This window comes from Trachypithecus francoisi, unplaced genomic scaffold (genome assembly GCF_009764315.1).
Source record: "Trachypithecus francoisi isolate TF-2019V2 unplaced genomic scaffold, Tfra_2.0 Lachesis_group20, whole genome shotgun sequence".
NCBI classification, from domain to species: domain Eukaryota; kingdom Metazoa; phylum Chordata; class Mammalia; order Primates; family Cercopithecidae; genus Trachypithecus; species Trachypithecus francoisi.
The window spans coordinates 69,372,253-69,387,085 of NW_022681466.1; the positions used below are offsets into that span (position 1 = coordinate 69,372,253).

The 14,833-nt window shown below is 51.4% G+C and overlaps 1 protein-coding gene across 4 annotated transcripts in view; it reads right to left on the reverse strand.

The window, feature by feature from the left end:
• Positions 1-14,833, reverse strand: part of RAP1GAP2 (RAP1 GTPase activating protein 2) — a 195,590-nt gene that overhangs the window by 71,922 nt on the left and 108,835 nt on the right. For 3 of the 4 annotated variants that reach the window (XR_004430896.1, XR_004430895.1, XM_033185102.1), the window contains exons 3-7: positions 11,138-11,173; positions 6,377-6,421; positions 5,625-5,657; positions 5,023-5,235; positions 2,836-2,939 (exon numbers count right to left, since the gene is read on the reverse strand). Coding sequence is in view for 1 of the 4 variants with exons in the window: in XM_033185102.1 (XP_033040993.1) it covers positions 2,836-2,939; positions 5,023-5,235; positions 5,625-5,657; positions 6,377-6,421; positions 11,138-11,173 (431 nt within the window). In the remaining 3 variants the exon portion in view is untranslated. The remainder of the gene's footprint in view (positions 1-2,835; positions 2,940-5,022; positions 5,236-5,624; positions 5,658-6,376; positions 6,422-11,137; positions 11,174-14,833) is intronic. The other variant, XR_004430897.1, reaches the window with a different exon arrangement.

The following is a 14,833-nucleotide window of genomic DNA, read 5'->3' on the forward strand; positions in this document are numbered from 1 at the left end:
TTTGATTTTCAGATTTAAGTCTTCAATCAGCTTAACAACATCAATTATTCATGTGTAATTCCTACTCACTACCCTCCATATTCATCGTAATCTCACTCATTATTTTAAAGTTGTTGTGTTTCCTTTGAATTATGTGAGAGTTTCTTAAACTTGTTCCCCATATTAATAACTGGATTTTCTACAAAGTAGATTCTTTTTACTGCTTCATATACCATTTAAAATTCTTTTTGACCATTTTTAGTTTTCTTTTATCATCTCCTTACTTAACCAGCCATTGTTGTCTCCCATTCTGATGGCTCACTCTATCTTCCTTTTTTAGTGTGTATTTTTTCTAGAGGTTTGTGGAAAATTCAAAGTTAATAAATATCTCAAATTTACCTGGCTTTCTGGAAAAGTAAATACTTTTCAAAACTCTGTTATTCTCTAACTAGTTTATGCTTTTTTAGATGCAGAATCTCTTCTTTTACAAACCTGTAAAATTTCTTCTTCTTTATATCCAAACGTGAAACAGAAGAAATCCACACAGGCTTGTTGTCTCCAAACTGTGGATAGATTCTTCTTAGCTACTCTCATGGCACACACAGGCTGTTAGAATACTTAGATCTTAGACTGGAGAGCTGCTTGTTATAAATTTGGTACATCAATTAAAAAATCCAGAAGTCTATGGGGAATGAGGAAGAAGTTTGGACAGTAGTCACTGCCAGCAGGGGAATTTCATTTCTGGATAATTTCTTCTTTGTGTCTGGCAAAGCTGCTAAACCGTGGAGCCAATTTTTTATGTCTGGTTTCCAATTTGGCCTGGCAATCACTCCAGGTACATGATGTGACTGCCCAACTTCTGAGCTGGTATACGGCTTCTCGTCACCACCCTACCCACTAGCTTTCTATCTAGGAGAGCCACATTTGAGCTTGCCCTTGGGCTTCCTGGGGCATTGATTTCAAATGCTGTTGACCCACAACATAATTCCATGTGGAAAGATCCCTGGCTGTTCTAGGGCTCACTCTCACTCCTAAAGAGGACAGGATTCTTCTAGAGTCTCCCACTGCATATATTCCCATACAACACTGCTTTCCTCTTTTTTTTTTTTGTTGTTGTTGTTGTTGTTGTTGTTGTTGTTGAGACAGGGTCTCACTCTGTTGCCCAGGCTCGACTGGCATGATCCTGGCCCACTGCAACCTCTGCCTCCCAGGTTCAGGTGATTTTCCAGCCTCAGCCTCCTGAGTAGCTGGGACTACAGGTGCGTGCTACCACCCCCGGCTAGTTTTGTTTTGTTTTTTTTGTTTGTTTGTTTTGTATTTTTAGTAGAGAGGGGGTTTCACCGTCTTAGCCGGGATGGTCTCGATCTTGTGACCTCGTGATCCGCCCGCCTCAGCCTCCCAAAGTGCTGGGATGACAGGCGTGAGCCAGCATGCCTGGCCATGATACTGCTTTCTAAGGAAGGGAAACTGGGGTTCAACTCTCAATATTCACCTACTTTTAGTCCTAACTTTCCCATAGATTACAAAACAAAAAAGAAAAACCATCAAAGTATGTGTTGTGTGCCTGGCATCTTTCTCTAGCTTCCAGCCCCAGAGCAGCATTTCCAGTCCTAATGTAGGATATACTGTTAGAAAGAGGCGGGTAGATCTTTGTATTCCGCTGTCATCTTATTCAAAAATCCTACCCAATCTTGGTCTGAATTGTATTAAGGTAGCAATTTTCTTCACAGAGGTTCACCTAGCTGGAAATACTATTTGGAGATGGAGATCCAGGTATTAACCCCTCAGAAAATTGGCTCTTGCTATTTAATTGACTCTTCCATGCCTTACAAATACGATTTCCAGCCAAGTGAACCTCTGTAGAGAAAACTGCTTCCTTTCTTGATAAGAAACAAACTAAGATTGGATGGATGGGTGCTGACAACATTCTCAAACCACGGCCCCCCGCCTTTCCCAAAGTGGGGTTGTGTGTCCTTATTCCCTCACATATTTATCTCAAAATTTGGGCAGGAAAAAAAATCTGATTGCTCTTTTCCAAATACCTTCATGAATTTTCAATTAGACTCCACAAATAAGGATTGAGAGCTTGACAGGTTCACAGTATTCTGCTGAGCACCACCCCACCAGGGACAGAGATAAATAAGACACAGACTCCTTTGTGCCCCCATAGCAACCTGTGCATATTGCTAAAATCATACCCATGACACACATTACATTCGTGAAACCATACACCTTTCAGAGAACAGGCACCAAGTCTCAGCCATCATGGTATCTCTAACACCCATCACAGTTCCTGGCACAGAGGAGGTTTTACAAAACATGTTAGCTAAGCCAAACAGAAACCAGTTCCAGTTCCTGCCCTTGAGAAGGTCACAATCCAGAGAGAGGTGCCCTGGCTTCCGCCGTAAATCAGCGTTCCTGTTGTGAACATCCCTGCGTCTCAGGGAACCCAGCCCATACAACAAACACTATTTTTCCTGGCGAGACGTATACCACAGGCAGCGCTCTGGCGAACCCTCTCCTAGGACTCGGAGCTGCGTCTCACCAGGATGAGTCACACTGAACCATCCCTACTTTTCTTCCCGTCTTCCTCTGAGCCATGGACTTGTAAGAAAGAGGGGCAGGGAGGGGTATAGTCCTGGTGACCCTGGAGACCTGGATGCCCCTCTGTCAGTTGGTGGAGCATGTGGGTCTCCCTGCTAGGCAACTTCAGACATAGCCCCAGGATTCCAGCAGGCCTGTCCCCGCCAGCGCACCCAGACCAGACTGGTCAGTCTGGTATTTCTGAGTCCCATCCCAGCCCCCACACCACCCTGCCTGGAAGAGGAGTGGCCTCAAGCAGCACAACAGCCCTACCTGAGGATGATCCGGAGGTACTCGATCCCCTCTGCTTCCTCGCACTTGACGGACAGGATCAAGTTCCCCAGGCTGCTGCCAGTACAGTAGAAGTTTAGATGATCCTAAAAAGAGAAACCGGGTGTGAGCAGGAAGGAAGAAGAAACCTTCCAGATATGCTCCCCCCAAACCACCTCCTTCACCAGGAGCGCAAAGCCCCACAGCAACAAGAAAGAGAAGGATGCTACTGACGACAATGACGACATTAACAGGTACTGCCGGCTGAATCCTCAGGAGGCGCCAGGCACCGTGCTAGGGGCTGAATACCCCCTGTCTCCTTCACTCCTGCCCACAACTTTATTCGGGAGAGAACATCATCCCTGTTTCACAGATGGGAAAACCAATGGTCCGGGAGGTTAAATCACTGCCCAGGGTCACACGACGAGTAAGGGACAGATCTGGGCCTCAAACGCACATCTGCCTTGCCTCTGAAGGGCAAGTTCTTGACCACAAGACACTGAGTCCACGTTCTCATTCCCAGGGGACGGCCCTCACCAGTTCAGACTATTTGGGGCAAGACAGCAAGGAGGAACCCTGGTACCTCCAGCCAGGGGAGCTCGGAGGTGTCCTGAGCCAGTGGGTCACTCCCTGGTTAGGGGAACATAAGCGAAAAATACAGCTCCCCAGACCTGCTGGGGCCCTGGAATCTGCATGCTAACAAGACCCAGGGGCTCTGATGCAGCCTCCCCTCATGTAAGACTCTGCAAAGCGGCCTCAGGCTACAGATTTCCAGAATCTGCCCTCAGTACATCAAGAACCCGGTAAGTCCGAAGGGCAGAATATATTTTTTTAATGTAATTTTGTCACTTTTAAGCTATCAGAGGCTCACAGACACTATGCAGTACAAGTACTCAGAGGACCTGACTAAATAAGGACGGAGAGATTTGCGTGATTTAGATGGAAACAGACTTCTGAGGTGTGATAACATATTTTTCTTTTTTTTTTTTTTTTTTTTTTTTGAGACGGAGTCTCGCTCTGTCTCCCGGGCTGGAGTGCAGTGGCCGGATCTCAGCTCACTGCAAGCTCCGCCTCCCGGGTTTACGCCATTCTCCTGCCTCAGCCCTCCGAGTAGCTGGGACTACAGGCGCCCGCCACCTCGCCCGCCTAGTTTTTTTTTTTTTTTTTTTTTTTTTGAGACGGAGTCTCGCTCTGTCGCCCAGGCTGGAGTGCAGTGGCCGGATCTCAGCTCACTGCAAGCTCCGCCTCCCGGGTTCCCGCCATTCTCCTGCCTCAGCCTCCCGAGTAGCTGGGACTACAGGCGCCCGCCACCTCGCCCGGCTAGTTTTTTTTTTTTTTGTATTTTTAGTAGAGACGGGGTTTCACCGTGTTAGCCAGGATGGTCTCGATCTCCTGACCTTGTGATCCGCCCGTCTCGGCCTCCCAAAGTGCTGGGATTACAGGCTTGAGCCACCGCACCCGTCCTTGAACAGTCAAAACTCCACCAACCGTCCTTTACCCCAAACACTACCCACTCCATCGCCTCCTGAAACATTTGCAGGGGGTGGTCCCCACAAGGACTCATGGCACTGGGCCTCCCTGACTGTTGCATGGCTCCCCTGCCCCATGTCCCCTATCCCAGGACAGAGCCAGTCAGACCTCTCCAACTAAGACGGCAGCAGGCAGCAATGAAAGGACAGACTGGGAAGGAGGTAAGAGGCAAAGGAAAAGGGGGGCAGTGGATAGAGGACCGTGGGCCACTGTGCCCTCCCCCACCCCCGGCAGCTCCTCTCTCCCAGGGCTGCCAGTCCCTCCCCCGCCCGCGCCCCCCCCCCCACAGCTCCTCTCCCACAAGGCCCTAACCCTTCCCCCCATCCCTGCCAGTTCCTCTCTCCCTCAGCCTCCCCTAGCCTCTCCCCTTCACCCCCAGCAGCTCCTCTTTCCCAGGGTCCCTAGCCTCTCCCCCAACCCCCGCCAGCTCCTTTCTCCTCCAGCCTCCCCTCCAACCCCTGGCAGCTCCTCTCTGCCAGCCTACCCCAAGCTCTCCCCCTCTCCCCCGACCCCTGGTATCTCCTCTCTCCAGGGTCCCCGCCCCTCCCCCCACCCTCCCACAGCCTCCCCCAGGCTCTCCCCCGACCCCTGATACCTCCTCTCTCCCAGGGTCCCCAGCCTCTGCCCCCAACCCCAGCAGCTCCTCTCCCCCAGCCTCACCTTCCCTAGGAAGTGCCTCCGGTAGGCCCTGGCTTCACCCTTGCACTCGAGCTTATAGCCGAATGTGTTGGGGCTGAGGTTGTCCTCTTCCTCCTCCTCACAGATGCTGCTCCCCAGCGATGTTGGGGTGCCCACGTTCTCCGGGTCCTCAATCCAATAGCCCCCAAACTGTGGCAGGATGATCTGAGGGTATGGGCCTCCCTTCTCCACAACCTGAAGGTAGAGGGAGGGTCCTGCACTCAGCTGGCCCTGGGACCGCAGGGGAGGGAGGGGGCCAGTGGCGGTGTCCCCTCTGTACTGCTCCCAGGAGTGGGGCCTGGTACCCACTGGTACTTGAGGCCAAAGGCAGTGACATGAACCCCTCCTCCAAGGCCCACATTTCATTCGCCAACCCTGTAGCCCCAGGGCTGCAAGGCCTAAATGAGCACCCCCAACTTAACACATGGAAAAGCTGAGGATACAAAGGCAAAGACAGGAAGAGAGGTCCCAGGCCCAAGGTTCTCTCCCATGGGGGGCTGGGCACAGCCCATCACCATCATTTCCCCAGGGAAGGGACCCAGAGCAGGCTGCAGAGCGGGTGGGAGGGAGGGGATGGCACCTACCTCGTCGATGCTGGGGTACGGGATATAGTCATCCTGCAAGACAAACCAGACGGTGCCACTGTTAGTCCCGGCAGCGCCCATAAAGTCTGACCACTGTTTCCAGGTCTTACAAGGGGGATACACTGGGGCTTTGAGGGAGGAACATTCAATGGAAGAACAGCTCAGAATCAGCTCTGGGATCTGACATCCCCCCCGTTCTTCTCCAAACTGACAGAACCGGAACATAAACCCTGCCAGCTGACGATGCAGTATCCGAAGGCGCTGAACTTCTCACCCCACATAATACCAGCTTCTCATCCTAGAACGCTCATTCCGGAAAACGACCCCTCGTCTCCCCCAGCACCTCTTTCCAGGCAGGGGGACTGGCCTCCAAGTGAGAAGTGGCACCCCTGGGCTGGGAAACAGAACCTGAAGCTGAGAGCTGACTACCCACTGGAACCTGGGGCAGAGCCTGACACCCTTACACACTGCACAGGGTGGGGAAGAGCCGGGCCAAACAGCCAAGCCTGAGGTCCCACCGCGGCCTCCACCCCCAGCCTGCTCGGAAGCTGCCCTGAGGCCTCAAGCCAGGACCCCTCTGCTGCCCACCGTGCACTGGTCTGACAAGGCAGTCATGAAGCGGCCGTGCTGTGAGTCAGGGTTAGACAAGTGTGAGACAGAAGACCCCAGCACCCTGGCAGCTCCTCCGGCCTTCCTCTCACCCTGGCCCCTCACCAGGGCCATCGGGCCACCCCCTCCCCCACCCAGCCCACCTTGTTCTTCTGGGGTCCCGGCTTCTGCTCTTCAAGCTTGATCCCCTATAGAAACAAGGAAAACAGGATCCACAGAAAAGCAGAGGTCAGAAGAAAGGGCCAGATAGAGAGCACCTGGCCTCACAGGGGGTTAGTAACAAGAGCAGCAGCCACAGCTGGCCCAGGCTGGGCCTGCACACATCACACCTGGCCACGGGCGGGCCTCCCAGCACCCTCCGGCGAGGCAGCAGCACCGCTGGGCTAACAGCACAGACTTGAGACAGATCACCACGGTTCAAATCCCAGCACTGCCACCTATCAGCCTGATGACCTTGGCAAGTCACAGAAACCTCTCTGTGACTCAGTGTTCTCATCTGTGAAATGGGAACGATGATGGTATCGACTATGGTGGTGAAGGTTAAAGATGAACAAGGGGTTGAGCACTTGGAACACTGACTGGTACATAACAAATGTTGTGGGTCATTATGAAGGAGGCGGTATTATCATTCAAAGCTTAAATATCTGTCGTGTCGGGCGCAGTGGCTCACACCTGTAATCCCAGCACTTTGGGAGGCCAAGGCAGCCAGATCACCTGAGGTCAGGAGTTCAAGACCAGCCTGACCAACATGGAGAAACCCCGTCTCTACTAAAAATACAAAATTAGCCAGGCGTGGTGGCACATGCCTGTCATCTCAGCTACTCAGGAGGCTGAGGCAGGAGAATTCCTTGAACCCGGGAGGCAGAGGTTGCAATGAGACAAGATCGCACCATTGCACTTCAGCCTGGGCAACAAGAGGGAAACTCCATCTCAAATTAATATATATATATATGTCTTAGGATCACAGAGCCAGTAAGGGAGGGGAAACATGGGAAGTCATACCTGCTGGTGTCAGAGCCAGCGCTCTAGACCCCATGCCAACAGGCCTTCAGGGGACAGGCGGGAGGCCTGGTGCTGGCCCTCACTCTGCTGCAAGCTTATATTTGTGACCCTTGACAAAGCATAGCCTCTTGGAGCCCCCAGTGTCATCTGTAAAATGAGGATTAGACACTCACCTTTCATCCCACTAATGCAAGGATGACTGCAAGGATCAGATATGATGCCTGGGACTCGACTAAGGGAATTTATCTACAGGTATCTGAAGAATTCACTTCTGGGGAGCAGTGCCCTATCCAACAGTTCTTTTTGTTTGTTTGTTTTTGAGACAGAGTCTCTCTCTGTCACCCAGGCTGGAGGGCAGTGGTACGATCTCAGCTCACAGAAAACCTCCACCTCCCAGGTTCAAGCAATTCTCCTGCCTCAGCCTTCCAAGTAGCTGGGATTACAGGCATGCGCCACCACGCCCAGCTAATTTTTGTATTTTTAGTAGAGATGGGGTTTCACCATGTTGGCCAGGCTGGTCTCGAACTCCTAACCTCAGGTGATCCACCCACCTTGGCTTCCCAAAGTGCTGGGATAACAGATGTGAGCCACTGCACCCAGCCTTTTCTTTTTTTTTTGAGATGGAGTTTCACTCTTGTTGCCCAGGCCGGAGTGCAGTGGTGGGATCTTGGTTCACTGCAACCTCCACCTCCTGGGTTCAAGTGATTCTCCTGCGTCAGTCTCCCAAGTAGTTGGGATTACAGGCATGTGCCACCATGCCCAGCTAATTTTTTGCATTTTTAGTAGAGACGGGGTTTCTCCATTGTGGCCAGGCTGGTCTTGAACTGCCAACCTCAGGTGATCCACCCGCCTTGGCCTCTCAAAGTGCTGGGATTACAGGCGTGAGTCACTGCACCTGGTCCCAGTCCCGGTTCTATCATTGAGTTCTGACTGAACTGTGTTGTGCAGGAGGGGAACACGTGGTGATTCCAAGACTGTCTGAGAAAATCGGGTGACAGTACGAGACGGTACACAAACTAGAAGAAACAGTTCCCCTCTGAAGCAGGAGTCCAGAAGCAGCTTCCGCCTGATCAAAACACTAACGCACAGGGATTTTAACCTTCTCAAGCCAGCTCTCTCTGTGGTCTCCTTTGAAACTCACGGCACCTTTCCACCAGCAGGGACACTGGGGCCCCAGAAGGAGGCTGCTTGCCTAAGGTCACACAGCCAGTGAGTGGCAGGGCCTAGATTTGAAGCCGGGTCACCGGCTCACCAAGTCCATGAGGTACCCCACACTCTGTGGACAGCAGGGCTCCTGTTAACTGGGTAGATTGAGACGCTGCCTCTCCGGACTTCCCTGGGCTGAGTCACCTCGCAGCATTGTTCAGGAGGGCGTGGGACGGCCTTTCCCACTGAACAGGCGTTCCTCTCACACACATAGAGAAAGCCACCCGGGTGGCCCTACAGACCCTGTCCCAGTTGGCACACTGGGTGGATGGCGGGTGGGGGCAGTGAGGGCAGAAGTCTGTTCTGTTTGGCCTGCATTAGTCATCCCTGTCTGGGAACAGCCCCGAGGCAGGAGAGCAAACCTCCTCCTATCCCCTCTGCCACACCACTCCCTCCCCTAATAACCTACCGCAGAGCCACTGTCCAGCACTGGGCCCTCTCTCCTCCATGTGCTGCCTTTGCTAGAGGTACTGTCTTTTTTTTTTTCTGAGACAGAGTCTCGCTCTGTCATCCAGGCTGAATGCAGAGGCTCAATCTCCCCTCACTGCAACCTCCGCCTCCCGGGTTCAAGAGATTCTCCTGCCTCAGCCTCCCGAATAGCTGGGACTACAGGTGTATGCCACCATGCCCGGCCACAATAGGTATTATCTTTATGTCCCCTTCTCCGGAGCCTCAATGAAGAAATGAAGGCTCACAGAGGGAAACCGACTTGACCGAGGATACTCAGCTAGAAGGTGTCAGGGTTAGAACCTGAACCCAGAACTGAAGGAGTCCAAAGCTTCTGCCTTCTCGCAATTCCTAGACTCTTGGGCTAGGAATCGGGAATCCTGGGTTCCAGTTTCAGCTCTTCACAACTAGCAAAGTGACCCGGGCACTTCACTGCTCTGAGGTTCAGTTTCCACAAATGCAAGATGAAGAGAGATGGAGCCCAGGCTCAAGGCCCACACGGGCACTCCATGGCCATCAGCGCCCCAGACGTGAGCTTCTTACTAACAGTGAATCCTCTGAGGCTGGGCCCAGGGGGCACAGGGTACAGACTTAAACACCCAGAAATGTGGCTTCAACAGTCTCAACTGAAATGGAACAAACACCCCGCCCATGGGGATCAGCCACTGCAGAGACAGAGGGAGGAAAAAACAAGACCCCTACCCTAGAAAGCGCCCAGTCTAGATGAAAAGACAAACCCGGCAGCCTCTACTCCACAGGACACTCTGAGGCTGGCTAACTGGGGCTGAATGCTGTGCTCAGAGAGACCCTGTGTGGGGGAAAGTTGTGGGAAGGGGAGTCCAGCTGGGGGAGAAGGAAGAGAGGATCTGAGGAGCCACCGGCGAGAAAGCTGGGTGGGCTGTGAACCCCCTGCCAGCTTCCCAGAGAGCCAGGATCCCACTGACTAGAGGTGAAAATCCCAGCTTTGCTCCAAGCAATTGGGCACTTAATTATCTACCATCCCCCACCCCTCATCACTCAGGCGCGTGCCAGCCTTGCGTCCGCAAGCTCGTAAGTTCCCTAAATGCATAGAAGATGAGCCTGTCGTCTACACGCGGCTGGGCATAGAGGACGATTTTAATAACTTGCTCTTGGTGACACGGCCACTAACAATACTTTCCCTTCAAACAGCGTCTCCCCTCCCTCCCCTCTCATCCCACCCTCTCCACCCTCAGGGAGACCTGGCTGCTTCCCAGCATCTCAGGACTGCCGTGGGGGCTATATTTGCCCCTCCTCTTAGGACCTTCCAGACCATTATTACAGAATCTTCCTCCCTTGAGCCTGGAGCACCTACCTAGGGTAAAAAGTATCATGACATAATGGCTGGACTCCCTGGCTCTGAAGCCACTTATGAGCCACGCACCCTTTGAGTGCTGCCTTTAATCGTTCTGTGCCTCAATTTTCTCACTTGTCCCTATGAGGATAATAATAATAATAATACACCTACTTCCGAAGGCCTCAGCAGGAAGAAATGACGCCTGTCAAACTCTGAGCCCAGCAAAGTGCTTGAGCTACAGGTGGATTATCAGCATCGTCGTCCTACTCTTCCTGCCCATGTCCATGAACCCTTCTGGGCCTCTGCACGTACTCTGCAGGGCAGCGGCTCTTACCTGGGAGCCCTGACCCTGGTGAGGAAGAGCAAAGAACCCCCAAACCCACACCACACACCGACTTTTGTATAGTGTCTACCAAGTACTCACACCGATTATCTTGTTTCACCCCAACCACCATGTAAGTGGGTGCTTTCCTTCTTATTTATTTATGGAGGCTTAGGACAGGCAAGGAACTGGGACTAGTAAGTGTCCGGTGCAGGATTTGAACTCAGGCCGGCCTCCCACCCCACCCCTCTGCCTCCCCAGGCGAAATGACTCCCCCAAGAAGCAGCTCGTTCTTTCAGGCCTTCTTTCTGGCTCATTCCAGGAACAACGGACCCTTCAAACCCTCCTCCATATCCACAGGGCTTATGGCCTCCCCAGCTGCCCTGCTGGGGAAGTTCTGCTTTTTATCCTCCCTGTCCCTCCACAGAAGTCTTCCCAAAGCGCTCAAGAGTAAAATGGCCTCAGGTTGCTGGGGCTAAGGGGATGTGATTGTCTCTTCTCTGCCCCTCCCTCCAGGGCACTCGGCTTCTGCCCGTGGGTTCTGCCTGCTCCCTATGCCACCCACATCTGGGGCTGGGCTTCTTCTCCACCGCGGTGGGAGTACGTACTCACCTGCATTTTCTCCAGCATCTCAAAGAACTCCGACGACTGAAAGACAAAAGCAGGGGACAGAAAGGCAGGGATCAGCCAGGAGGTCCACCGCAAAAGCCTCTTCCTCACCTACTATCGTGAAGCTGAGCCTGGGGCTTCTCCAGGAACAAAATTCACTTGGATCAACACAGAAGATAATTTGATTTTGCCTTTGCAGGGCTGGAGGGCCGAACACCCCATACAACGGGAGAGAGGCGAAGGCACGCCTGGGCTGGCAAAGGAACGGTGCTGGGGGAGCAGACACTCGGCCTCTGTCAAGGAAAGAGGACTGCGGGGCCCTGGGAAAAGCCAAATTCCACAAACGCCTGTCATCCTCGGGATTCAGCCTCTGGCAGGAGCCATGTTTAGGATGTTTTCAACCCAAAAATGGGGCCAAGGTGTCCAACACAAGCAGCATTCCAGACCCTGATACAGAAAACCAACCAGTCAAAGCAGAGCCGCTGTGGCCAGAGCAGCCGGGGAAGGTGGAGGGAGGGCCTGCCATGCCACCTCTGCCTCTGCCTGCCCGGTCCCCTGCCCCCAAGGCACCACTTTAGGACCCTAAAACTGGTAAAGCAAAGCCTGGACCAAGGCTTCCAGGGGCCTAGAGGGGCTATTTTTTTCTTTTCCATTTTTTTTTTTTTTTTTTTTGAGACAGAGTCTCGCTCTGTCACCCAGGCTGGAGTGCAGTGGCGCAATCTCAGCTCACTGCAACCTCCGCCTCCCGGGTTGAAGCGATTATCCGGGTTGAAGCCTCCTGAGTAGCTGGGATTACAGGCACCGCCACCACACCCAGCTAATTTTTGTATTTTTAGTAGAGACAGGGTTTCACCATGTTGGCCAGGCTGGTCTCGAACTCCTGACCTCAGGTGATCCACCCACCTAAGCCTCCCAAAGTGCTGGGATTACAGGCATGAGCCACCGCGCCCGGCCTAGATGGGTTATTTTTAAATAACCCAATTGCACTTGTCCAAACCTTTAACCTACTTTGGTGCCACCCTGTGTATCCGGGAAAAACGAAAAGGAGAAAAGGGAAGTGGAATGGAAGCGTGAGGGGCTGGCAGCTCTACCCCAACAAAACACACAGAGGCCACCCCACTTCCCATCCCCTGAAAACAGCGACCCTTCCTCAGACTAACGTCACTGCCCACGTCTGCACCGGGAAGCTAATGAGTGCCCAGAACAGACAGTCCCCAGTGAAAACGAGAGAAAAGAAAGCAGGGACGAGGAACACTGTGTGTGTGTGTCCTCGGTTCTTCTTCGGGCAGAGGTGGGGCCTCCAAGCACTCTCCCTACCTCTGCAGGCACCCGTGGGCCAGAACTGCCTGGAGCTCCCATTGTTCCCAGAATTCCCAGAACCGCCCTGGGAAGGAGCCTGGTGAAGTTCCTGGGGAGAGCCAGTCCTGCTGTGGACTCCAAACAACCTCTGTCAGGTCAAAGCCAGCGTGTCAGAGGCAAAAAGCCTCTGACCTACCAGCAGTTCAGGATCCAGCATCTAGAAACCCCGTGTATGAATGCACAGAGATGGGCTTAGGGCACCCACATCCAACTCCCTCAACCAGAAGGGAGCTGCCAAACATCCGGATGCAAACCTCCTCTTCCAACTTGCTCAGGTGCACATGCACCACCCACGCGGGGCATTCTTACCATCTCCAGGCTTAGGAGACCAGGATTACCAGACGTAAAGAGCTTATACCAATCAATAAGGATAGAAAGATGAACAGGAGGAGGATAATGGAACAGAAATAATCAACATGTTAAATACACAGACCTCTGACCCACGATTCCACGCCTAACAATCCATCCTGTAACACACTTGCAATGTACACAAAGACAGGCTCAAATGTTCACTGCAGCAGTTTCTAACAGTAAAAAATAAAAACACCTTAAACGTCTGCAGAAAATTGGTTAAAAGAAGCTACATCCACAGAAGAAAATACAAGTACTATAAACTATAGGTCAATAAATTAGGTAACGTCAATGAAAATGAACAAATTCCTAGAAAAACACAACCTATCACAACTGACTCAGTAAGAAACAGAAAATCTAAAGACATGTAACAAATAAAAAGATCAAATGAACGATTAAAAAAAAGACGCACAAAGAAAAGCCCAGACCCAGGTGGCTTCATTTGTAAATTCTACCAAACGTTTACAGAAAAGTGAATACGAATTCCTCATACTTACTCTCAAGAAAGTCAAAAGAAAGCCCAGAGAATGGTAGAAAATATTTGCAAATCATATATCTGATCAAGGACGGGTCTCGACAAAAACCAACTCTTACAACTCAGTAAGAAAAAGACAATTCCATTTAAAAATGGGCAAAGGGTCTAAATACACATATCCCCAGAGAAGACATACAAAGGAACAATACGTACATGAAAAGACACTCAAGCCATTAGTCATCAGGAAATACAAATCAAAACCACGAGATACCACTCATACCACTAACATAGTTATGATCAAAAACCAGAATATCACAGATGTGAGCAAGGACGTAGAGAAATCAGATCCCTCATCTGTTGCTGGTGGGAATGTCAAACAGTACAGCCATTGTGGAAAATAATTTCACAATTCCTTAAAAAGTTCAGCACGGAATTATGACCACATGACCCAGCAATTCGACCCCTAGGAACATACACAAAAGAATCGGAAGCAGGTACTCAAGCAAATACCTGTACACAAACATTCATAACTGCAGTATTCACTCTTGCCAAATGGTGGGTACAACCCAAATGTCCATCAACTGACGAATAAACAAAATATGCTATATCCCTACGATGGAATAATATTCAGCCATGAAAAATAACCTACTGATACATGCCACAATACTGCTGACCTTTGAATGCATTACACCAAATGAAAAATGGTAGAGATAGGGCCAGGTGCGGTGGCTCACACCTGTAATCCCAGCACTTTGGGAGGCCGAGGTGGGCAGATCACGAGGTCAGGAGATCGAGAGCATCCTGGCTAACACGGTAAAACCCCGTCTCTACTAAAAATACAAAAAAATTAGCCGGGCGTGGTGGTGGGGCGCCTGTAGTCCCAGCTACTCTGGAGGCTGAGGCAGGAGAATGGCATGAACCCAGGAGGCGGAGCTTGCAGTGAGCTGAAATCATGCCACTGCACTCCAGCCTGGGTGACAGAGCGAGATTCCGTCTCAAAAAAAAAAAAAAAAAAAGACAAAAGGTAGAGATAAAAGACCATGATTCCATATTTATCAAATGTCCAGAGTATGCAACCTCATAGAGACAGAAAGAAGATTACGGATTGCTTAGGCTGAGGAGGATGGGGGGTTGGAAGGTGATAGCTAAAAGGTACGCATTTCATTCCAAAGCAATAAAAAGGTTCTAAAACTGACTATGATGGTGGTTGCACAGCTCCATGAATACCACCAAAAACCACTGAATTGTACACTTTATTTTATTTTTTATTTTTTGAGATGGAGTTTTGCTCTTTTCGTCCAGGCTAGAGTGTAATAGTGTGATCTCGGCTCATTGCAACCTACACCTCCCGGGTTCAAGCGATTCTCCTGCCTCAGCCTCCCAAGTAGATGGGATTACAGGCGTGCGCCCCCACACCCAGCTAATTTTTGTATTTTTGGTAGAGACTGGGTTTCACCATGTTGGCCCGGCTGATCTCGAACTCCTGACCTCAGGTGATCTGCCCACCTCGGCCT